This window comes from Drosophila tropicalis, unplaced genomic scaffold (genome assembly GCF_018151085.1).
Source record: "Drosophila tropicalis isolate 14030-0801.00 unplaced genomic scaffold, ASM1815108v1 contig_573, whole genome shotgun sequence".
In the NCBI taxonomy this organism is placed as follows: domain Eukaryota; kingdom Metazoa; phylum Arthropoda; class Insecta; order Diptera; family Drosophilidae; genus Drosophila; species Drosophila tropicalis.
This window is the reverse complement of record NW_027173049.1, coordinates 2,216,309-2,239,471: the sequence shown is the minus strand read 5'-3', so window position 1 is coordinate 2,239,471 and position 23,163 is coordinate 2,216,309. Positions and strand designations below refer to the sequence as shown.

The window sequence follows — 23,163 nt, the reverse complement described above, 5'->3', positions numbered from 1 at the left end:
TTTGGAGGGAAAATTTTTGGAAGCAAAGTAAAATCGTGGCCAGTTGAAATTTGATCATTAGTGTGGCACGACTCGGACAGATAATTTAGATAAAATTCGTACCTGGTCAGAGTGATATTTTCGAATAAGCACATAATTAACCACTGCTATCAATTACTTTGCATAAGAAATAAATAATTAAAAATGGCTCAGCCATCGGTAGCTGCATTCTTTAGTAATCGCAAACGGGCAGCCGTTGATGATGCCACCACAATTAAGAATAGGGTAAGTGCAGCCTTTGTGTGTGCTTGTGTATGTGGCTTATCCTGCGGCCATTTTGCTTATGCGTGCCTCTTTTTCCAGCGTCTGGCGGAACCCGCTGAAATCGCTGCCCCCCAAAATATATCTGGACTAGCATCAACTCCCACAGGCCAAGATGCTGATATTGATAGTCTCAAGGCGATGGCCAGTGGTATACGCACCCGTTCTGGCCGCCAAGTCAAACTTATTGCCTCTACTCCTCAAGAGTCGGCGAACAAAAAGAAGCCCATTAGCAAAATTGAGGCACACATTAAACAGCCCAAACTGGTACAGTTCATCCGTAAGGGAAATCTCTCACCTCGCAAGCAGCCGCCCACTCCCAGCAAGATCGATGAAGAGGATATTTCAGTTTATTCCCAAAAAACTAATGAACAGACGCCCAAAACCAATTTGGCATTCGTATGCAAGCAAAATGCCGATAATGTTCAGCGAGGAATGCGAACGCCAACCAAACAAATCCTAAAGGATGCCTCACCCATCAAAGTGACGTCTGGCAATGATCTCAAGCGTCAACTGACCTTTGATGAGGTCAAGACCAAGATCAGCCGCAGTGCCAAGCTGCAGGAATTAAAGGCTGTGTTGGCTCGTAAAGCTGCCCTAGAGAAGAAGCGAAAGGAACAAGAGGAGCGCAATCGACGTCTTCGTGAGGCCGGTCCATCCCCCTCAAAGGCATCGCAAATGGGAGTACAGCTGAAGGAGTTTGATACCATTGAGCTGGAGGTGCTCACAAGGTGAGACAACAAAACCTCATACCCTATTCTTGGCCTAGAATTATCGTAAACAGAAACATAGAGTAGAGCTAGCAAAAAAACCGGGTAACATCATTTTATTTTATACATATATAAATGTATATATATACATATATCGAGGTCGTCCGCGTCTGAGTATGGCGGGTCGCCTCGCCTCGGTTATTATTCAAGCGTCCAATTGCTGATGCCGCATTTTCACCAAACGAACCAACTTGCGATTCTTCTGCTTGTTGTACTTGTTGTTCGTGACGTTTTATGAAAAATTTACATGTACTTGAATTTATGTTGCATTGCTTCTTAAATAGAGGTTTCAATATGTGTGTGTTTGTCTGTATGTGTGTGTGTGTGTGTTGTAGCGCAATGTTTACCCTTCGCATAGAGTTTTCTCGTATGCCTGACCTTCCCTGCTGTCCATTCCATTCCCTTGCGTTTCGGGGGTTGATTTTTCCAATTGATCCCTTGCATTGGAATGTGTGAAACTCAGGTAGTGGAAATGACTTTGTAACGGCTTTTTTTGTCTGGGGTTGTTATCCTTATCTCACAGCCATTAACAGAAATTCCTTTATACTAGAGGTTCCTGTTGGAATCAGAACTATGCTATGGAATTTTTTGTTTTGAAAAGAAATTATATGTATATATGTATATGTACATATGTATGTACATATATGTAAGTACATATGAAGAAAATTAGAAGATTTCCAAAACAAGGATACGCCCATATATACATACATGTGTACATGTCTACATTTACAACTTTCTGATGGTTAAGTGTAAGATAAGGACTTAAATGTAGGATCTGCATTAACAAAAAGATGCTCCATTGATTCATATCAGCACATTAAAATTGAGATTCACTTCACCCATCTATAAGTTTAAAACGAATAACATGACTCATAGTTAGATTGCAATTGCTTTCACTTGCTTAACTATCTACTCAAATTAAATAAGTTTCGAGTACAAATGGTTCTTTAACACCAGACTTAAGGGTATTGGGTTGTAATTTATTTCAAATTATTATTTTAAAAATGCCTAACAAACTTCGACTTTTAGAGGTGAATCATATACGGTTAGCAGAGGGTATGTAAAAATTGTTTAGATATTTGAACAAGCGCATCCTAAAATTTCAGGTTGCTGGCGTCTTATTTAATACTCAATATGGACTTAAATAATCAAATTTATTGTAGAAGTTTTTCATCAATATTGTAATTGTTTTCGAAGAAGTCTTTTTTTTGACTTTCTTCAACAAAGATTCAAAGAAAGTTGCACAGTTGAGAATGGGGATAGATATTAATCATGAAAATTTTAACATATTCAAGTTTGAGTCTGTTTAAGGAAATTTACGTTAAAACTAGTAGTAAAATAGTAGTTATTATCTTTCTAAATGTTTCTCAAGGGTTTAGTTCAGATTTAGGTAAAGTTTGTAATCGTCGAAAAAATGCGAATTTTGTATAATTTGACGACATTTTGTGGTTAGGCTCATAACAGGAAAACGGTATCCTTTGAATACACAATTTGATGGAGAAATATATTTGTTTCGTTTTAGTGTTAGCCTGTTAAATTTCGATTAAGTATTTGATCAATTTTCTTAAACATTTTTCTTTTTTATTTTATTTGCAGCCCTCTTAAACAATTCAAAACACCCACAAAACTGCCACCACCCACACCTGGCAAAAATGAACTTATGTCCTCACGGCACACGGATGTATCGAAGCGCTTGCTCTTTAGTCCCGCCAAGAATGGCTCACCTGTCAAGTTGGTGGAGCCGCCGGCTTATAAACGCTTTGCCAGCCTTGTGGAGACCAGCAAGGCGGGACAACTGCCATTGCCATTTAAGTATCGGCATTTGCTAGATATATTCAAGGGCCTAGACTCGGTGGTGGCCATGTTCCACAACCGCAAGGAATGCATCACATTTAAGAAGCTGAAGCCAGCCGTGCAGCGAATGTTGCGCAAAAATTTTACCGAATCGCACTTGGCCCAAATTAAACACGTTTATCCGGATGCTTACATCTTTAGCCAGATGAAGATGCGAAATTTTGGATCGGTGTCAAAGACTGATTATTTTCAACTGGTCATCAGTCCGAACGTTGAGCAGCTGCCGGAACAGCAGCGCATGAATAAGATCGATGAGGACGATGTGCTCGCGTCGGCCCAGTCGACGTCTATGAATCCACATGTCATGACGGCTCGCATTCAGCGTTTTCACCAGTTGCTCCTCGGGCGTGTCATGGAAACGCATAAGAGTTTTGTCCAATCGCTAGACCCACCTATTGTCATTGACAAGGCCTTGACACGCTGGCATCCGCAGTTCGATTTGGAGAGCTGCCCAGAGGTGGAACTGGGTGCACTGCCTCAACCGCCAAATGTGGAAAAGTACTCTTCGGCCAAAGATATACTGTCCACGGCTCGAAATCTTTTTAATTGTGCAACGCCCATGGAACGGGCCATGGATCGGTATGAGGCTAAATTGGAGAAGGACAGGGCAGAAGCGGAGGTGGCCACCTCAACTTCGAAAACCCCAAATGCCACATCAACAACTGCACTACAGGAGACAAGCACAGCCACGCCCACAGTAAAAGCATGTGCTGCTCCATCTGATGAAACTCCCAATCTTCTAAAGGGTCTGCCCAAATCTCTTATAGAGAAAATACGAGCCAAACAGGCAGCCAAAGCTTTAGATGCGATGACACGACGTCCATCACAGGATCAGGAGGCCACCAAGTATACGCGACTGCCGGAACTGGCGCGACATTTGCACCATGCATTCATCACCAAACCCCCCAGAAGCACTCGCACTCTTGAGTTCATTATTGAAAAGATTCAAAATAGCTACCGGACAAGCCTAACACCCCAGGATATTGAGGCGCATCTTAAGCTGCTGGCCAAGGAGTTGCCCCAATGGCTGTCTTTCCTCGAGGTTAGAAGGACTATGTATCTTAAGATTGCCAAAGACATGGACATGAACAAAATCATTGAAAAACTGGAGACAATGGCAAATGAGAAAAGTAAATAAAACCAAAAACAAAAAACCCCCCGGGACCAGAAAAGAAGACATAATTACGGTTAATATCCCAGACCCTGTGGCTACATCCAGCTAAATATTATCATATACCTATAATAAGGAAAACTTTATCTTAGCAATATTACACAATACATAATATATATCTTGTTATTTTGACATATAATACTATAATATTTGACATCATCATCATTTTGTTTCATCACATTTCCACAATTCTTTCATAATATGATTATTTAATCGACATCGAGTCTTTATACACAATAAATTAGTTTTTATATCACATAAGATTATTGTCATTATTTTTTGTAAAACGTTGAAATAAATAAATGTTAATTTTTTTTGGCTGGAAATTTCAAGAAACAATTTATTTCTAATATAACTAAAGTCAAATAGGTTCATCAAAATCCACTGCAATACTATTGATTATAAACAAAAAGATCTTTGATGGTATGTAATTTATAAACTTACAAATATTATTTGTATCAATTTCGTATATAAATATTTATAATATAAATATTTATTTCAATTTAAAAACCAGAGGGGTGGGGTTAAGGATTACCATCTTCAGCCGGCGAATAATTGGTGTCAAAAATTTTTTAAATTCATTCTGACAGTCAAATTTTCAAATGCAAAAAGATATCTTTGTTCAAGTAACTCATTAATATTTCTCATAGACCACTTCATCCCCATTTGCCACGAGAGTCACATCCATCGAGAGTAGACTTAAGAATTGATTACATCGAACGTTTTGGATTAGGATTAATCACATTCGTCTCGCGAATCAGATCTATAAAGTGGACAATACCATACTTTGTATTGATTGGTTAGTTGACATTCGAATTTATATACAAAAACCAAACTTTTTTTTGTCTAGAAACATACATAAATATTAAAAACAAAATAAGAACAACGAAAATTCCGCATATGTTGATGTCTCGCTAAAACCAGTATAAGGAAAGGAAACCAGTATAAGGTAATACGATCCCAGTATAAGTTTACTCGTGACTCACGATAAGCAATCATCAGACGATCAGCTGTTATGGCGTTATCCTGTTCAATTTGCAAAAGCAACAGAAATCGTGTTAGCATTAATTGTTCAGAAGTAATTTAAAAGAAAGAAATTTGTTTTGTTTATTTACATTAAGTAAAGGACAAACAAAATGGATGAAGATGATAATACTGCCCAGCCCACTTCAGCTCCATCGGGAGAAATCAAAGCCATAGCTAAGGATACGGTTCACAAGATATGCTCTGGCCAGGTTGTTCTGAGTTTAGCTGTGGCCGTTAAGGAGTTGGTTGAAAATTCTATAGATGCGGGAGCCACACTTGTAGAGATTAAGCTCAAGGATCAGGGTCTGCAGGGCGTGGAGGTCAGCGACAATGGCAGTGGAGTGGAAGAGACCAATTTAGAGGCAATGAGTATGTGATTGAGTAAGGCCAGACCCAAATAAAATGATTTCTTCTACAGCTGCCAAGTATCACACATCCAAAATACGCGAATTCATTGACCTATTGGAAGTTGAAACGTTTGGATTTCGTGGCGAGGCATTGAGCTCTCTATGTGCGCTTTCCGATATGACCATACAGACCCGTCACAATTCCACTGATGTGGGTGAGTTCTGGAGCGGACATCTGTTATTGTAAAACAATTTCATTTGCCTTCCTACAGCTGTAAAAATTGAACTCGATCACGAAGGCAAGATCAAAAAGAGAATGCCCTGTGCCCGTGGAATCGGGACCACTGTCATCCTTTCCAATTTGTTTTCTACACTCCCGGTGCGTCGACGTGATTTTACCCGCAACATCAAAAAGGAATTCAGTAAAATGTGCCAAATCTTACAAGCCTATTGCCTGGTCTCCAAAGGGGTTCGCCTGATATGTAGCAATCAAACGGCCAAGGGTGCTAAATCTGTAGTTCTCCAAACGCATGGGGCAGATGACGTGTTGGCCAATATTTCGGCGGTTTTTGGACAACGCCAAGTAGCCGATTTAGTGACACTTAAATCGCCCTTTGCGAAGGGTGAACTGAGTGAGACAGACTTAAGGAATGAATTGGAATCATCAGGCGATACTACAACAACACAGTTCACTGCCCAGGATGTGGAGCAGTTGAATCGCAATGAATTTCAAATGGAAGGTTTTATATCCAGCTGTCGTCATGGAGCAGGCCGTTCCACTAGAGATCGTCAGTTTTTCTTTGTCAACTCTCGTCCATGTGATCCTAAAAATGTTAGTATTCATTCAGTCATCGAAATTTTAAACTCACTTAAAGTACTTTCCCTTAGATATCCAAGGTCATGAATGATGTCTACCACCGTTTCAATGCACAACAGCAGCCATTCATCTATCTAAACGTTGTGACTGCCCGTGCGGATGTCGATGTGAATCTAACTCCAGATAAGCGTCAACTTTTGCTTAACAATGAGAAAATCTTAATATTGGCACTCAAAAAATCTTTGCTGAACACATTTGGGTCTATGCCATCCACATTCCAAATGCAGAACACAACTCTCGTCAGCATGCTAGAACCAAAAGTCGCCAAAGAAGAATCTCAGCTAGATGACACTAGCACGGAAATTGAGGAAGTTCCCGCTACCTCTTCGCAGCGATTTATGGATGTGCTTACCCAATGGCGGCGCACTGGCGACACCAAAGGCACAGCTCCACAATCTTCAGTTAAGCGTCGTTGCTCTGAAACCGATGAAATCGCAGCCCGCTCCATGAAGCTGCAAAAGATTCAGAGCTTTCTTAGCCAAGAGCTACCCAAAGATAAACCAACAAGTTTAACAGCAGTAGATGAAGTTGAACAGGCGGAGGAACAATCCAAGCTCAATGAGAGTTTTCTCAATTTAAAACAGATTCAAACCGAATCCTTGGGTAATTTGATTATCGATAGATAGATTTAGGTTTATTGCATATTTCATATTTCGATTTCTTACAGCCTATGATGAGGTGACGCAGCCATCCCGCATTGATTGCAAGGTTTTGACTCCCATAAAAACTCGACTGTCTATAGCCGAATCAAAGCCGTCGATAAAACCAAATTCCAAGGCAAAGGAATTCGTCCCACTAGAGAAGCCTGTGAACAGCAAACCAAATGAAAACACCACAAGATCACCGAACGCTGAGGATGATCAAGATGAGGACCACATTGAAATGCCAAAACGCATTGAATTTGATGGGAACAGTGCGGATGAGGATGAATCGGCTGCCCTTAACGTGTGCAGCGGGGAAATGTGCACATCACTGGAGAAAATCTCTGCTGGGTTAAAGGCCCAAGAGTTACGACAATCAAAAAATAGAGCTCGCGCCAAGTTGCAGCGCCTGCGATTCAAAACTGAAATTAATCCAAGCCAAAACGTTAAGGCTGAAGCCGAACTTCAAAAGGAAATTGCTAAGGAGGATTTCGCTCGTATGGAGATCATAGGGCAGTTCAATCTGGGCTTCATCATTGTAAAATTAGAGGATGATCTCTTTATTGTGGATCAGCATGCGGCAGATGAGAAATATAATTTCGAGACTTTACAAAAATGCACCCAATTGGAGTACCAACGTTTGGCCGTGCCACAATCTTTGGAACTGACGGCCATAAACGAGATGATCTTGATGGATCATCTGCCAGTGTTTGAAAAGAACGGCTTTAAGTTTCAAATCGATGCAGACGGTAAGAAATGAATCATTTTTTAATATTCATTGATTGTGGGATAGTAATTTTTAAACTCGTCTCTTCAGCTCCAGCTACTAAAAGGGTCCGCCTGCTGGGTAAACCTTATAGCCGCAATTGGGAATTCGGCAAGGAAGACATTGATGAGTTGATTTTCATGCTGCAGGATGCCCCGGAGGGAACTATATGTAGACCCTCCCGTATTCGGGCAATGTTTGCTTCGCGGGCTTGCCGCAAATCTGTAATGATTGGAAAAGCTCTCAACCGAAAGACAACTATGAAAAGACTCATCACACAAATGGGAGAAATAGAACAGCCTTGGGTAAGTCCTTACAATATAAATCATATGTGCAAGTAAAATTATGGGTTCCTGATACCCCATTATAAATATTTTCTTATCACCTATATCATGCCGATTGGAATGTCGGGGACGGCAAATCACTTTCATCAACTGATTCCGTCAAAATTCATGTCATTAAATGATTGTAGAAAAATATGAAGGATATATGAGATAAGGCTAATGATAGATAAGATCTAATGGTAGGCCTTGTTTGGTCGATAAACTTACAATTAGACTTATCCAAGTCGCAGTATCCAAAATATCAATTGATGACACAATTTTATTACGGGTTAACTGAATTGGATTCCTCGACGCGTTGGGAAATCTTATGTGATACTTTTTTTCCAAATAATTCATTTAATTTTAATTTGAGTTTTTGTTGAAGTATCTTTAAGATAATATTTTCGATGAAATGCAACTCGCGTTATAGTCGATTTCTATTTATGTATCTCCTCCTTAGGGTAAAGGGTCCTTACTTCTGAATTCTTTTCATAACATGATTAAAATTTATATAAGAAATTGTGTTTCTTTAATAGATCGAAAATAAAACAAGACTGCAACAGCTAGGAGACAAGATCCATATAATAACAGGAATCCATTTAAAAAACAAATCCTCTAAAACACAACCATCTAAAAGAGATTTCCGAGGGACTGACTCCTTCACACTTATTTCGTTTACAATTTTTGAACATATGTATTCTTGATCAGCATGGTGCTAATAGAGCAGAGGTTAAATTAACATTTTAATAACTGTGCCAAAATTCTTTTGCATTAGGTGGCATATAGATACATATATCTAGCTCGTATAGAAAGGATCTGCCAAACAAACTATTTTGGTCAGAAGATCTTGTTTTGTTCATCGGCGACAGTCACCGAACTAGGTTAACTTGCATAGTCTTCATTCCTGTTGTTATCGGTTTCAAACCCCCTACAAAGATGAGTTTTTGTTGTCCGTCGGGTATATCGTGGATTTGCGAACAACATTTATACCCTTGCAAAAAGGGTAAATTCATTTTGGTCAGAAGTGTGCAACGCATAAAAGGAAGCATTTCCGACCATCTTGCCATCTTGATCAGGACGACGAGAGAGTTCATATAGCCATCCGTTTGTCTGTCTGTCCGTCTGGATCAACGCAAACTCTTCGTAGACCGTAGGCTTGTATATACTGCACAGGTTGTACATCTCGGATTCCCATACAACCGGCAGAGTCACGAATAGTGACTTTTTTGAAAAACTTCAACAAATCCATTTATGTTTTCCTAATAAAATTCTCTTCAAATGCTTTTTACAAGCATAACTCTGTATGTCACTCATTCAAGCATAAGCGCACACTAGCGCCCCCACCAGCTAACGGCAAACTCCGGACTTGTGGGAAAATGTTTATATGCATAACGTGGCTATTTTTTGTATGATTCGCATACAATTTGGTATGTTGTTAATATCAAATTTAGGTGTGCCAATTTGGATGGCATAAGGTGGAAATTTACGGCAGATAATCAAGTTTACTTAAATTACGGTGGCGGAAGGGGGGCGTGGAGGTATTTTTAAACATACAAATTCTGCGCATTTATTAAGCAAATATACACACTAAATATGGCAGTCTACATACCAAATTTGGTGGCTCTAGCTTTTACAGTCTCATACAGACAGACGGACATGGCTAGATCGACTCGGCATTTGATGCTGATCAAGAATATATACACTTTATGGGGTCGGAGAAGCTTTCTTCTGCCTGTTTCATCCATTTTGGCGACTTAAATATACTTTTTGGTGCATGGTGCTTTGATCAAGATCGGGCGACTATATCAAATAGCTACCATATGAACAATCGGTTGGAAACAGTGACATTCATCAATAACTTCGTTATTTGCTATGCTTGATGCGTTCGAAGTTAGCCCCGACCCTCAGGTTTTTTCTATATGTTAGATAGCCTTATTTATGTTTTCTGAATTCGTGTCAATTAGAATAACCTCCTTAACTAGTTTTCCTAAGATTTGTTCAAAAACGTCGTATCCAAAAACGCGCACTCGAATTTTAATAGCCTTAATTTTTCCATTATTTTGTCGGATATGTCGTGTAAGAGAGAGGCAGAGAGTTAAGATTGTCAAGTTGCCTAAAATAATGTGATAAGAAAATAGTCCCAACCTCAACCCCTGCTCCATCACTTCGGCAGATTTTGAATAGGCTACACCACAATCTCTTTTTATGGCTGTCATGAAAAAATGTCTGAACACATTTTTATGCTAGATAAATGCATTTTCAACGTCACTTTCCTGCGTCGTACGCCGAGATTAGCTTATCTGGTCTATCTTAAAGGGATTCTTAGTCAAGTACAGACTTCTTATTAAGCATTGATTTACGGGTTTGCTAGCTACCCATATAGTGTAGAACGGAAAAGTACTGAAACATGCAAATCCATCGAAATCAAATCATAGTTAAACGTGCTTATAGTTAGTTCTTTATTTAATAACCTTGCTCCTGAAACCCTTTGAAACTAAATCGGCGACTGTTGTGACCTCAACCCCGCGCGTCTCCGGCAAGTACAGCTTAGTCAGAACAAAGACTAGCCCAGCAAACATGGAGAAGACTAGGAATACCCATGAGCCTAGCCAGGAGTGCATAGATGGAAAGAGGAAGCCCACCACAAAATTGCAGCCCCAGCCCACTTGATTGCCAATAGATAGGGCCACGGAGCGAGATGGAACCTCGAAAAGCTCTGCAAAGAGATTAGCTGGGATTAAATGCATTAAAGATTATATCACAGGGCAAACCTGCACCAATGAACGAGGGCATTGGACCCAACGCCAGTTGAAACGCAATGAGGTATAGAAAAATGCATGCCATAGTGCCATACGAGAACCAAGGCACTTTATCCTTTAAATAAGAGAAGGATTGCATGAGAGAACACTTAAGAATGTTTACTATGAAATTTACCGTATATTCCACCATCCATGCGAAGGAGAACATGACAAGACCACAGAATCCTGAGGACATCAGCATTAGGGTGCGCCTATTAAACTTGGCCATCAGCAGAGGACTCATTAGGGAGATGGCCAGATTTACATTCCCGGCACAGAGGGACATCACGGCAGCGGTACTTGAGGAGAGACCTCCGTTTCGGAAAATGGAAACGGAGTAATAGAAGATAGCGGAGCAACCGGAAAGTTGTTGGCCACCTTGATAAGAACATAACAGTAACAGAGGCAGCATCAACTTTGGATCGGTCACCACATCGCCTAGCCCTCTAGTGGTGACCTTATGAGAGGCCTCAGCGGCCATAGCATCTATTTCCTGATCAATTCCATAATCCGTGCCCCGCAAATGGATTAACATTTGACGAGCCTCGTCACGCCTCTGCTTCACTATATACAACCATTTGGGACTCTCGGCGTAGTAGCAGAATGGGGCATAGCATATGGCCATAAAAATAATGTAGGAACTCAAGCCGTAATGCCAAGTTTCCTCTCCTCCGAATACCGACTCCAATGTAAAAATCTGCGATATGACGAGGCCAACCGAGAAGCCAACAGCACAGCCGACTCCCAGAGTTCCCCTCTGCGAAATGGCTGCAATCTCACTGTGATACATGGGCAGGCAGGTGCTGACCAGTCCTCCGCCCAAGCCCACAACAATGCGGCCAATTAATAGGAGTTCGACCGAATGCAGCCATCGGCAGCTGACGAACATAAAGGAACCCAGAAGCAGAAGGACCCCACTGAGCAGAAAGCAGCCGCGTCTGCCAAAACGGTTTGCCGCCCATCCAGCGCAGGCTGATCCAAAGACCCCACCAATCAAATAGATGGCCACAATCAATGCCCACAATGTATCCAATGTGGCATCAGAAAGAGAGACGCCATAGTTTGCCAGCAACGTTTGTTGGCACCAAGAGCGCATGTGCTGATCAAAAGCAAAAAAAACGTCACGATAAGGACTTTGGTTAAGGATTCTGTCTGTGGTGTCTTACCACAGCCGGGGCGTTTATCACTCCCATGCAATAGCCACAGGGAACAGCCGAGCCTACAGTGCTGCCGATGGCGCTCCAAACCAAGAGCGGGGTCCACCGAGTGGCTCTGTTGGCTGGTTCATTTCTCGACTTTAATTCCATTAAAAAACCCGCACTTTCTGCCTCCATAGCTTAGAAAAAACTGTCTGGAGACAGCAAGTGACGGCGCCAAAGAAGACTGGGTTTTTCTTTTTTTTGGATTTATGAGAGGATAAGCTCTTTTGGACATTTATTTATTAGACATTAAGATTGGGTGGATACGGCTGCTGCTGAAACTTTTGATTTAAAGCCTCTTGCTACCAGCGGCGCCACTTCGGATGGATCGCGGCCACGGGTCTCGGGCAAATACCATTTCGTCAAACCAAACAGTAGCAAACAGGTAATCGAGAAGGGCAGAAAGACCAGCGCTCCCCAGGCATTTTGTAGCGTGGGAAAAGCCATTCCAATGATTAGATTGCACATCCAATAGACGACACTGCCCATGGCCATGGCAGCTGGACGGGGAGCAACCTCAAAGAGTTCGGCTCCTATGAAAAAGGGCATGGGGCCCAGGCCGAATTGGAAGAAGAATATGTATAGAAAGATGCAGGCAATGCAGCCCATTGCAAACCAGCTGAAGCTATCCTAGAAATTATAATAATAGTACCCATAAGATGTGTCTTCATTTGGCGCTCCTCGTATCACTCACTATAAACTGCAGCATCATGGCAAACAGAAAGAGAAAAATTGTGCAGAAAAATGTGGAGAAGAGCATCAGTGGCCTTCGGTTGACTCGCTCCATTAGCACTGGACCCAGTAGGGAGGTAAACAGATTAAGGCAACCAGCTCCCAAATTGGCCCACTCCGAGGCTTGAGTGGACAAGCCTGCCTTCCGGAAAATGGACACGGAGTAGTAGAAGATCTGAAGCAGGCAATAAAATCAAAACTGGACATAAATTATTCGTCTATCTACTGACCGCATTGATTCCCGATAGTTGCTGTCCACCCAAAAACGCGCAGGTTATGATCAATGGCAGTCGGAGTCGAGGATTTCTCAGGACTTCCAAGAAACCACTGGCCGTGTCTTTGGATGTGGCCTCCATCTCCATGTCATCCATTTCAGCCTGCAGTGCTAGACTGTCCGCGGTATAGCCACGCAGCTTTTGCAATTGCAGCTGTGCCTGTTCCTTCCGGCCTTTCACAATATACAGCCATTTAGGACTCTCTGGATAGTAATGGAGTGGGGCATAGCAAATGATCACCAATAGACCATAGCAGGACAGAGCGATGTGCCAATCCTCTGAGCTACCGAACACTGTTTGCAGACTACAGATTTGGGCAATGACCACGCCCACAGTGAAACCCATGGGACACAGCGGCGCCAGAGTACTCCTCTGCTGCAGAGCCGCCAACTCACTATGATACATGGGCATGAACGCTGTGATGAGGCCACCCGCCAGTCCAACTAATAAGCGGCCAAGGAGGAGCAACTCCACAGAGCTGAGCAAGCGGCAGGCATAGAAACATATGGAGCCGATGGCTAACAGGATGCCACAAATATAGAAGCATCCACGGCGACCAAATCTAGTGGCCATCGAAGCGCCTGTTACGGAACCCAAAGCTCCGCCAACTAGGAAAAGAGAAACGGCCGCCGACCACAGTAGCTCCAGGCTCGATGGGGTCAGATGAAGATCATAGCGCGAAATCAACGTTTCGTTGCACCATGAACGCATGTGCACAGCTGGACTATTCATCACTCCTGTGCAGTAACCCACTGGAACAGCAGCTCCAATGGTTGAGCCAAAGCCCGCCAAATTCAAATGCCAGCTCCATTTGGGCTGCTCCTATAGAAAAAGTCCGTTCTAGGATGTAATGTTCCTGAATGGGATTCTGGGTCTCACCTGTTGCTTCTCTTTGTAATGTGCCATCAGTGGTGCCTCCGCAAGAAACAATGCTTGGTTGTCGAGTGTGTCGCTTGCTTTTGGTGGCTTCTCCATAGCTGTAAGGAGGCGAATCGGTACACGTCTTTTTGTGTGTGCGGCTGCCGCGATTGTATATCATTTCGGGATTAACCGGGAATAACCGCTACCAATGTCAAAATCTTAGATTTCATATCATTCTCTTTCAATTCTCTCTCTTTACAGAATTGCCCGCACGGTCGCCCCACCATGCGTCATCTAATCAATGTCACGATGTTGATGGATGAGGATGAGGAACCGCAACCAAATGAACAAAAGTAGAAGCTACACGAAAATTAAATCCCCCTCAATAAAAAAGTATTTAACAAAGAGTTTACTTTTATTTAGCTTAAGTTGAGGGGGCACGCCTACACACGTGCATCGGCCCATTATCATCTCGTTATTTAGACACTGATAGTGCGGAAGATATTGAAACCGCTGTGGGCTGTCGATAGCAGAACGCCCGGCATTTGGGCATGCCAGTGCAGCTCTTTAATCTCCTTCTGCCCCTGATGGATGAATAGCAGCTGCGGCGGCAGTTTGTTGATGTCATTCTCGTTATCGGTGTTGGCCTGCTCTTGATCGGCATCCTTCTCCACCGCCAAATCCCACAGAGCTATTTGATCGTCATCACCGCCTGAGGCCAAGACGGTGGCCTCACTGGGACTCCATTCTACTGTGGTTATGTGATCCGTATGGTGCTTGAATGTAGCAATCGGTTTTTGACTCTGGAACTGTCTGAGATCCCATATGTGCAGGTATCCATCATCGCCACCACTAGCTATAAATGGTTCCGTGTGATTCCATGAAATTACATTGATGTCACTCTCATGGGCATCCGCACAGGTCAACATGCAGGCCTTTTGGGGAGCCGCTCGGCAATCCCAGATGCGTATGCTTTTATCAACAGAGCAGGAGGCCAACACACTACGCTCATTGGGACTCCACTGCAAATCCTCGACAGACTGTGTGTGACCAACCAGGGGACGCTGATCCACTTTCCAGCTGGTTCCATCTTCTAACGGACTCCAGATATGAATATCGCGACGGCAGTCGCCGGTTGCCAAAACACCGTCGGCACAGGAACTCCAATCAACGGCGTAACCCTCTTGCTGATGGCCACTGAATGTGAATGCAGGACGCAATGCCTCACTCTGCTCGTATTGTTTCAACAATTGGGCATCTTCCACAGCCTGAAGCGGCTGCGTAAGATTCCAAATATTCACGCGCCCCAATTCGCTCCAGGAAGCGGCAAAGACAGTGTTGCCCAAGCGGCGGGCTCGTACCCTGTTAACGCATCCTTGGTGCTTTATAAGGGCACATGTCATCTGGGGTTTTTTAAGCTCCTCCTTGTTGGCCACTTCGTCTTGATCGTCCTCCAGCTCGTCCTCATCCTCGTCGTCGTCATCATCTTCCTGTGTCTTGTGCAAATTACTCATCTTCATGACAATCAGATTATTGACATGGGTACGAGCCGCCTGTGTTCCAGCCACTATGTAAGCGGTCAAGGGAAATGATTCCCTTCCCTTGCCCAATTCATCTGGTATGATGTCAAAGCTCAGACATGGCGCACCTGTCGATGCCTGATGAAGCATCACATATGCGCTTTCATCACAAACCAACTCTTCATCTTCGGCAAGCTTTTGACCCGGTAGATATACTTCTTTGGCTTGTTTTGATTCACCCTCATCATCGCTCTCCGGCTCCATGTCACTCTCGGCATCTTCAGGCTCTATCACTTCCATGGTTAGCTCTTCGTTATCCTCATTTGTATCCATTTTGATTTACTTCTGCAGTCTTAAATTCGTGCAAAACTTTTTGTTTTGAAACAGCACGTGCGAGCCACTATCGATACTATCAACGAGTCTATCGATAGTTTCGATTGAACTTTATTCAATACATCGATAGAAGCTTATCGATAGGTTTTACAATTTAATTCAGTGTTGTCATTTTGACTTTTTTCAACAGATCTGGCCTTTTTAAAGATGGCGGCTTAACAGCTGTTTACTGTTTACGTGCCATTTATAAATAAACAAGAATTCGGAGAGGACTTGCCCACGTATTATGTGTGATAAAATGGATTTGGAGAACGAAAGAGTACTGAAATTAATATTTCCCGATGGCGTTCCAGAGAATTTGCGGGGCAATCCAGAGTTGGACAACTATTTGAGTCAACTTGGCACTTACAAGATTGAGCAGCTTAAGAAGGAGCAAACTCGTCTTGCCGAGGAGACCAAGAGTATTTTGGAAAAAACCCAAGACTTGGCCATTTCAAACTACAAAACCTTCATTACAACGGCGGAAAATTCCCGTTCAATTTTTAATGAGTTCCAAAAGACAGAGGAGCAAGTGGGTACTTTGATTGACAAGTTGCCCGCTTTCAGTGGCAAGTGCGAACAGTTTCTCCTAGATTCGGCGGATTTGAATGAAGAGCGACGTTTAAATTCTATTACATTACAAAAGAATTCCCAATTACTGGAGATTTTGGAATTGCCACAATTAATGGAGCGATGCATAAGGGAGGGTCGCTACGAGGAGGCCTTAGAGCTGGCCAGCTATGTACAGAAATTGGGTCAACATCAAGGACACATCAATGTGGTGAAGGTAAAATATCTAGATCCACCTTATTTAGAAGTGATCATTTCATAAGACATTTTTCGTGGTATTTCTCAGAGTATTGTCAGATCCGTTGAGGCTTTGTGGCACACCATGCTGGTCCAATTGGTAGCGCAATTACGTTTGGACCTGCAACTACCCAAGTGTTTGCAGATTGTGGGTTACCTGCGTCGCATGCAGGCGTTCGGAGACAATGAACTGAAGCTGAAATTCTTACAAGCTCGTGACTCCTGGCTTACCGCTTGCCTAGAGGCTATACCCGTGAAAGACGCGCAACAACATTTGACTAAGACCATTGAATTGACGCGCATCAATCTGTTTAATATTATCACACAGTATCGGGCTATTTTTCCGCAGGAAGAAGAGCAGGAGGACACAAGATCTTCAGCCAACTACAAGCCGCTGTACGGTGTTTCTTGCAACGGCGATCGCCTTTTTCAAGCCTGGCTTCACCAAAAAATTAATGCTTTTTTGTACACCCTCGAAACGGATCTGCAACGCTGCGTTAGCTCCATCGAAACAGTTTTGGGGCAATGCATGTACTTTGGCCTTTCATTTAGTCGTGTTGGAGCCGATTTTCGGGGTTTGATGGCACCAATATTTGTACGTGTCATCCAAAAGACTTTCCAGTCAAACATAGCCCAGGTCAATGAACAATTCAACCGGGAATTGGATAAATACACCCTTATTAACAAGGTCACTTTGTTACACACACGCAAACAAATGGATCCAACTGCGGCCTTAACTGAATCATTTGCTCCACCTGAAACGCTATTAGATTTCTATCCCCTCGCCGCTCTCTGTAATGGATATCTGAATGCCCTAAATGAGTTGCGCCTATGTGCCCCGCAAGCATTAGCTCCCGATGTTACTAAAACTCTGCAAGAATCTATGGAAATGGTGGCTCAACGTGTCCTGGCGTTCTATCGTCAAGAGCAGCAGGCTTTCACCGGCAATGAACGTGAGACTTTCGTAAAGCTTTGCTCCTGTATGGCCTATGATCTTGTTCCTTACGTGCAGCGTTGTATTCACGGTGTATTTCCTCCACAAACCCTAACAGTTCACCTGGGTATAAGTCTTCTGCAATTGGAACAGCAGCAGCTTATCTATTTGCAACAGGCTGACATTTTGAAGCCCCTTAAGCATTTATTACCCAACAAGGTGATAGTGCAATCCACATCATCTGCTACAGAGGAGCCTGTAGCTGTTCCCATTGCAACAGAAGGATGAGACCTTACATACATTTTCGTTTATTCCAAATATTATTTTTCAATTTAATTGAACAATTGTATTAAATGCTAGTTTAATGAAAATAAATACTACGGTTTCTTCGAACGGTGCGAAGTTGCTTCAGTGCAAAAGATTTCCAGATGCCTTCATCTTCGGAATATAACTCTGGGAACCGATAAGCGGTTTCATTTCGGTATCACTTTGGACCGTTAGTTCTCTAGTTCGAGCTTCAAGTTAAATTGTTATTAGTTTTCTTTTTTTAGAATTTGGTAAATTTTGTTATCTTTTGCAATTGACCAAAATATAAAACAACCTATTGAACCAATTATTGAATTATATATTACATATGTACATACTTTTGATTTTGTGTTGTATTTTAAATCAAATTTTGAACTTCATTTTATAATATGGGCCTAGTTAAACTTGGTAAACTAGTTTACAAATTAAATATTTCTGACACTAGTCAGTATTTAAATCTTACTGTTTTTACCTTTGCAAAAAGCGCATGTATGTTAATTATACGATGCACCCATTGAATGAAATATGTATATGTAACTGGCAAAAGGAAGCTATTTCGATCCCAAAAGTATACACGAAAGCCTCGCTTTGCGTCTTCCACCTTTGCTGTTCAAGTTTTGTTGCTTTATTGGCGTAGCAGGGGGATTCCCATTTTGTTGCAACTTTGTTCTGTAAAGCCGTGAGATTAAATTCAATAAAGCACATATAAAACATGGCATTAGCAAAAGTATAATCAATACGCAAAGCCGAAAAAAGGTTCCTCGGGTGGGTGTTCAATCATCGACTGCTGAGACCGAGGGGCAGCAAAAGGAAGACTATTAATCTCGGAAATATTAAAGGGTTACAAGTCATGGGAAAAAGTTGTCGGGTTTGGCAGATGTCTTGGCTTAGCAGCTACCACTATTAAAATTATTACCAAAAGAGATAATGCCAAATTATCTCAACTTGCGTAAAAATGGAGTCGCTTCTTTATACGTGGATAGAAAACCAAACCAGCCGAAGGATGCCGATAAGTAAAATGTTAGTAAAACATTAAGCTCTATCTATTTTTAACGACCTAAATTAAATGGAGTCCCAGCAGAGGAATTTGAAGCTAGCAACGGGTGGTTTGAGCGAATTTACACAATGTGGCTTTAAAAAGTCGTCCAGTGCTAATATATCAGCTTCAGAAAAGTTTCAGATAGAATTAAATGCCATTATTGGTGAAGGTGGGTCTTCTAGCAAACAAGTTTTGAACGTCGACGAAACAGATATTTTTCGGAAACGGTTGCCGTGAAAGACGGAAAAATCTTGCCCTGGACCTAAAGCTAGCAAAGATCGCCTAACACTGGGAGGAAATGCAGCAGGACCAGTTAAATTTAAATCCTTGTTAATCTACCAATTGGAAAGTCCGAAAGAATTCCAAAAATATTACAAAAAGTGTGCTTACTGTTTATAAAAGTAATTTTAATGCCAGCAGTCCTCGGTAGATGAGTTGTCTAAGTGACCCAGTCATTTGGGCAACTGAACAACGAGGACCCGGGTTCGAATCCCAGGCTAGTGAATGGATGTAGTTTTCGTTACAAACTAAATATAATAATAATAATTTTTATGCCATCTCCAGGACGTAATATCTACATTTAAAAGTTACTACCTGCGCCGATCTTTCTGCAAGCAACTGACGATAATGATAATCTAATTGAAAATGAGAGCAAATGCGTCCCATTTCTCTAGTCCTTATTAACGAAGCGAACCGAGGCTTTGGTGTATGTGTATATTCTTGATCAGGATCAACAGCCGAGTCGATCTAGCCATGTTCGTCTGTCCGTCCGTCTGTATGAACAAGTAGATCTCGGAGACTATAAGAGATATGTATGTAGAGCCGCCAAATTTGGTATGTTGACTAAGTATAGGTTCACGCGGCGTATTGCTTCAGCCTAACATTGTAGGCCGTTCTTTCGCGAACGTTTGACTTTTTAGGCGAAACTTTTCTCACATTGACGGCAAAAAAACTTGCAAGGGAATACAAGTCGAAGTCAGTCCCGGCCCTCTGGTTATTATAGGCATGTCTAGCTTTTTTATTTATAGCGTTTTCACACACACAAGAAACCTGCTGAAAGTAGCTGGTTATCGATAGTGGCTCCATGCGATGGACTTGCATCTCTAGTAGGCATAGAAATATTTGTATGTCAAACATTTCCGCGTGTTGAAATATATATAAGATATATGTAAATAATATTTTCAAGCAGCAATAGTTACAATAGCAACATACAAACAAATTCAATCAAAATGGCAAAATCTGTAAATCCTCTAAATATTTTACGCAGCATCTACAATAATGAGTTCCAGTGGTAAATTATTAATTGTAATTCATGAATTTTACATAATCAGAATATTCGGCATTCTTTATTTTGCAGGATGTTGGTGAAGAGCTTTGGTATGTTCTTTGTGGGAGTTCGTGTCGCAAAGGAATTCGTGGGCGTGGAACTGATGCCAGCTGTGGGGTCTATCTAATATGGCCAAAATGCCTAATAATCATAACCAAATTCCGGATTTGCGATGACAGTTGACTAATTTTAATCACAAAAATATATATAAACAAAAACATTTGAGTGCCGAAAGCGGCTTAGATTTTGCTTACAATGAGTTCCTTAATCTTAGACTCGTCCGTGTCAATTTCATTGATAAGACTGTGGGCCAATATGCTCGGGGTCATTTCACGCTGCAGGAAATTTGCTACCAACTTGCGGCTGGGCACGGCTCCGCCGTGTGCCAGAATCTCAGAGCGATATTTCTCTCCTGCTTGCCGATTGAAAGGGTTGGCCTCGAAATATGTTTGCCAGATCCAAGAGGCAATTGTCTTGGATATGAGATAGGAATAGTATTTTGCTCCATAGCCCACTAGGTGGGAGAATCGGAGCTGCCACGCTGTATTTTCTACATATGGAAGTCCATAGTAGCGGTTTTGCACGTCCTTTAAGATCTCTGTGGTGTTGCGTCCCGCACCGGCCCCTTCTCCATGATATTCCTGATCCAGAGCTGAGTAAAACACTTGGAGCTGGGTCTCGCTGGCTGCAAACAAATGCTTTGACGCGCACAGCCTTCTTAGCATGTCTTCCGAGATGGGCTGGTGGGTTTGGAAATGGCGAGCAAATGTGCGCAGCACCCGAGGGTCGCTGGCAAAGTATTCCATTAGCACCGAGGGCACTTCGGCAAAGTCAGTAGAGCAACGAGTCCCTGTAACATGTTGGAATTCTGTGCGTGCTAGCATAGAGTGCATCGCATGGCCCATCTCGTGAAATAAATTGTCCACTCGAGAAGGTGAGAGCAAAGTGGGTCCCGTCCAACGTGGCTGGGCCAAACCCAGCATAACAACGACAATGGGCAACTGATATCCACCGCCGGGAAGTCGCTTGCCACCTTGAATAGTAAAGTGGCAATCCTGATTAGGCTTTCCACTCCTTTCGAAAAAGTCGCAATAAATGTAGCCCAGAAGTCCTTCATTCTCGTGAACCACAGCTAGTTTGTAGATGTCGTTAGCCCAGGACTCACCGGGCTCCATCTCTGTATTCTCCAGTCGAACGCCATACAAAGATTGCAGCAAATTATCCAGACCTTCCATACAGCCGCCTAGCGAGAAATAGGGCAGGAACTCATTGGCTTGCTCCTCCAAAGATTGACGCTTGAGTTGACTGGTGAAATACGGAGTATCCCAAATCTCGGTTAGCGCGTTTGGCTGTCTACTTTCCTTACGCTTCATTTTGGTCATTAGCGTAAAGTCGGCTTCGGCCCGCGGACGCAGTTGGTCTGAGAACTCATCAATGAATTCACGTACTAGTTCTGGACGTTCCATGGTACTGGCATTGAGAGCCCTATGGGCATAGGTCTCGAAGCCACAGCTCCGCGCTAACTCGTGGCGACAAAGCAACAGATCCTTCAGCAATTCTTCTTGGCTCTCTAGAGGTTGTAAATACAAACGATAGGCTGCCTCCCTCATCTGAACATTTTCGGCGTTAGTACAAAGGCCCGTGATGATGACATTGTCGCCGGAAGTGGGGAAACTGAAAAGCAATTGAAATAAGTTTTGCTTCGAAAGATTAATTTTGGTGTCTTACTAGTTCCTTATTGACTCTGGGACTTGTCTGCTGTGCAATATGGTTGGTTGGGAAGCGCCATTCATAAACTTCTGACCCAATTGGAGTATATAGTCGTTTAAACGAACGACGCGAAGTCTCTCCTCCTCGGGCAAATGTATTCCGCATTGTTCAAAGTCAAAGAGAAAGAGCTTGGCTACATGTTTGTCCACCTCGCTTGTAGGTAGAATGTCACCCTGCTCAACCACCTTACTTAGGGCCTGATACAAAGGTTTGTGTGTGTTCAAACTGGAAAGAAGAGATAGAGAAAGGCAGGAGATTAACACTCATTTGGCACATGGAGAAGTGGGATGACATCTTCAACACTACCTCTCAACGACTCCGCATATACTGATACACGCCTCCTCAGCAGCCTGCATATATTTGTTTTTCGGATGAGCTATCCTAATGAACTCGGCCAAATCGGCAACTTTGCACAACGAGTCGGAAAGTTCGTCAAAAATGTCGACAATTTTACGCTGCCTTTTGGGGGAGATTGCCTCCGCTATCAGTTCCTGAGTCTTGTGCTCCACATTGTCACGCAAAAGGTAAAAGCCGTCGAAAGTTCGTAACTCTGGCATGCGGAAGAGACCCACATCTTCACGGGTGAAATTTATTCGCTTTCCCGGCGGGGCATTGAAGGCAGTGGCCAGTGGTGACCATGTAGACACCAACTTTTGTTGAAAGTAATGCTGCAGCGCTGCACTCACCGTGCTTCGGCCAATTTGCAGCATCTTTTTGTATCGATCAGTCAACTACCAATTAAAATTGGATTCAACTTAATATTTATATTACATATTCGATCAGCTGTTTGCTCTTTCACCTGCACAGTGGCTTCGCTTTATTCGTTACCGCCTGATTTTATTAACTCATTAGGGTAAAACAAAAATTTGGTAGTAAAAAAATAATTTTATTAGAAAAGGACAAGGCAAAATTTATTTATTCAAACTTTTTAATTTTGCTATTAAGTTTATTGAAGCCTATCTGAAAGTTATAAAATACAAATAATCACCCTAATACGAGATGACAATTATTTGACATATGTATGTACATATACAAACAGGATAAAGATATAAGATAGATTCACGCAAAGAAATATTGATTCAAAATCATTTGTTTTATTTATTAAAAACAAATACATTTGCAGTCAAGTTATTATCGTATTTGTTAAT

General features: G+C 42.3%; 8 protein-coding genes across 10 annotated transcripts; 4 read left to right on the top strand and 4 right to left on the bottom strand.

Annotated features, from left to right (window-relative positions):
• The first annotated feature begins 5 nt into the window (after window positions 1-5).
• On the top strand, window positions 6-4,421 carry dup (double parked). Its single transcript, XM_068287675.1, has 3 exons — window positions 6-264; window positions 343-1,031; window positions 2,667-4,421. The coding sequence occupies exons 1-3, from the start codon at window positions 184-186 to the stop codon at window positions 4,060-4,062; spliced, it is 2,166 nt and encodes a 721-aa protein (XP_068143776.1). The 5' UTR covers window positions 6-183; the 3' UTR covers window positions 4,063-4,421.
• Window positions 4,422-5,097: 676 nt separating this feature from the next.
• On the top strand, window positions 5,098-14,345 carry Pms2 (mismatch repair endonuclease PMS2). Its single transcript, XM_068287674.1, has 7 exons — window positions 5,098-5,490; window positions 5,540-5,683; window positions 5,741-6,300; window positions 6,357-6,948; window positions 7,013-7,735; window positions 7,804-8,057; window positions 14,202-14,345. Exons 1-7 carry the CDS (start codon window positions 5,232-5,234, stop codon window positions 14,295-14,297), a joined length of 2,628 nt encoding a protein of 875 aa, XP_068143775.1. The 5' UTR covers window positions 5,098-5,231; the 3' UTR covers window positions 14,298-14,345.
• LOC137575315 (solute carrier family 2, facilitated glucose transporter member 1-like) lies at window positions 10,516-12,200 on the bottom strand. The gene is made up of 4 exons (XM_068287809.1): window positions 12,040-12,200; window positions 11,010-11,972; window positions 10,847-10,949; window positions 10,516-10,791 (listed from the first exon to the last, which is right to left on the bottom strand). Exons 1-4 carry the CDS (start codon window positions 12,178-12,180, stop codon window positions 10,535-10,537), a joined length of 1,464 nt encoding a protein of 487 aa, XP_068143910.1. The 5' UTR covers window positions 12,181-12,200; the 3' UTR covers window positions 10,516-10,534.
• Window positions 12,296-14,113, bottom strand: LOC137575230 (solute carrier family 2, facilitated glucose transporter member 3-like). 2 transcript variants are annotated; one of them, XM_068287676.1, is made up of 4 exons: window positions 13,959-14,113; window positions 13,035-13,901; window positions 12,767-12,979; window positions 12,296-12,702 (listed from the first exon to the last, which is right to left on the bottom strand). In XM_068287676.1, exons 1-4 carry the CDS (start codon window positions 14,052-14,054, stop codon window positions 12,322-12,324), a joined length of 1,557 nt encoding a protein of 518 aa, XP_068143777.1. In that variant the 5' UTR covers window positions 14,055-14,113; the 3' UTR covers window positions 12,296-12,321. The 2 variants fall into 2 exon arrangements, with proteins under 2 accessions (XP_068143777.1, XP_068143778.1); XM_068287677.1 differs by having other exon boundaries at window positions 13,035-13,895; window positions 13,959-14,069.
• Window positions 14,337-15,884, bottom strand: l(2)09851 (WD repeat-containing protein 1 l(2)09851). The gene has a single exon (XM_068287680.1). The coding sequence runs from the start codon at window positions 15,791-15,793 to the stop codon at window positions 14,420-14,422; it is 1,374 nt and encodes a 457-aa protein (XP_068143781.1). The 5' UTR covers window positions 15,794-15,884; the 3' UTR covers window positions 14,337-14,419.
• Window positions 15,885-16,013: 129 nt separating this feature from the next.
• Window positions 16,014-17,994, top strand: Cog8 (conserved oligomeric Golgi complex subunit 8). Its single transcript, XM_068288131.1, has 2 exons — window positions 16,014-16,619; window positions 16,689-17,994. The coding sequence occupies exons 1-2, from the start codon at window positions 16,080-16,082 to the stop codon at window positions 17,859-17,861; spliced, it is 1,713 nt and encodes a 570-aa protein (XP_068144232.1). The 5' UTR covers window positions 16,014-16,079; the 3' UTR covers window positions 17,862-17,994.
• A 1,994-nt stretch (window positions 17,995-19,988) lies between these two features.
• On the top strand, window positions 19,989-20,465 carry LOC137575523 (uncharacterized). The gene is made up of 2 exons (XM_068288109.1): window positions 19,989-20,209; window positions 20,276-20,465. Exons 1-2 carry the CDS (start codon window positions 20,148-20,150, stop codon window positions 20,370-20,372), a joined length of 159 nt encoding a protein of 52 aa, XP_068144210.1. The 5' UTR covers window positions 19,989-20,147; the 3' UTR covers window positions 20,373-20,465.
• Window positions 20,412-22,971, bottom strand: LOC137575522 (mitochondrial intermediate peptidase). 2 transcript variants are annotated; one of them, XM_068288107.1, is made up of 4 exons: window positions 22,815-22,971; window positions 22,322-22,746; window positions 21,974-22,240; window positions 20,412-21,919 (listed from the first exon to the last, which is right to left on the bottom strand). In XM_068288107.1, the coding sequence occupies exons 2-4, from the start codon at window positions 22,723-22,725 to the stop codon at window positions 20,485-20,487; spliced, it is 2,106 nt and encodes a 701-aa protein (XP_068144208.1). In that variant the 5' UTR covers window positions 22,726-22,746; window positions 22,815-22,971; the 3' UTR covers window positions 20,412-20,484. The 2 variants fall into 2 exon arrangements, with proteins under 2 accessions (XP_068144208.1, XP_068144209.1); XM_068288108.1 differs by lacking the exon at window positions 22,815-22,971 and having other exon boundaries at window positions 22,322-22,794.
• Window positions 22,972-23,163: the final 192 nt, after the last annotated feature.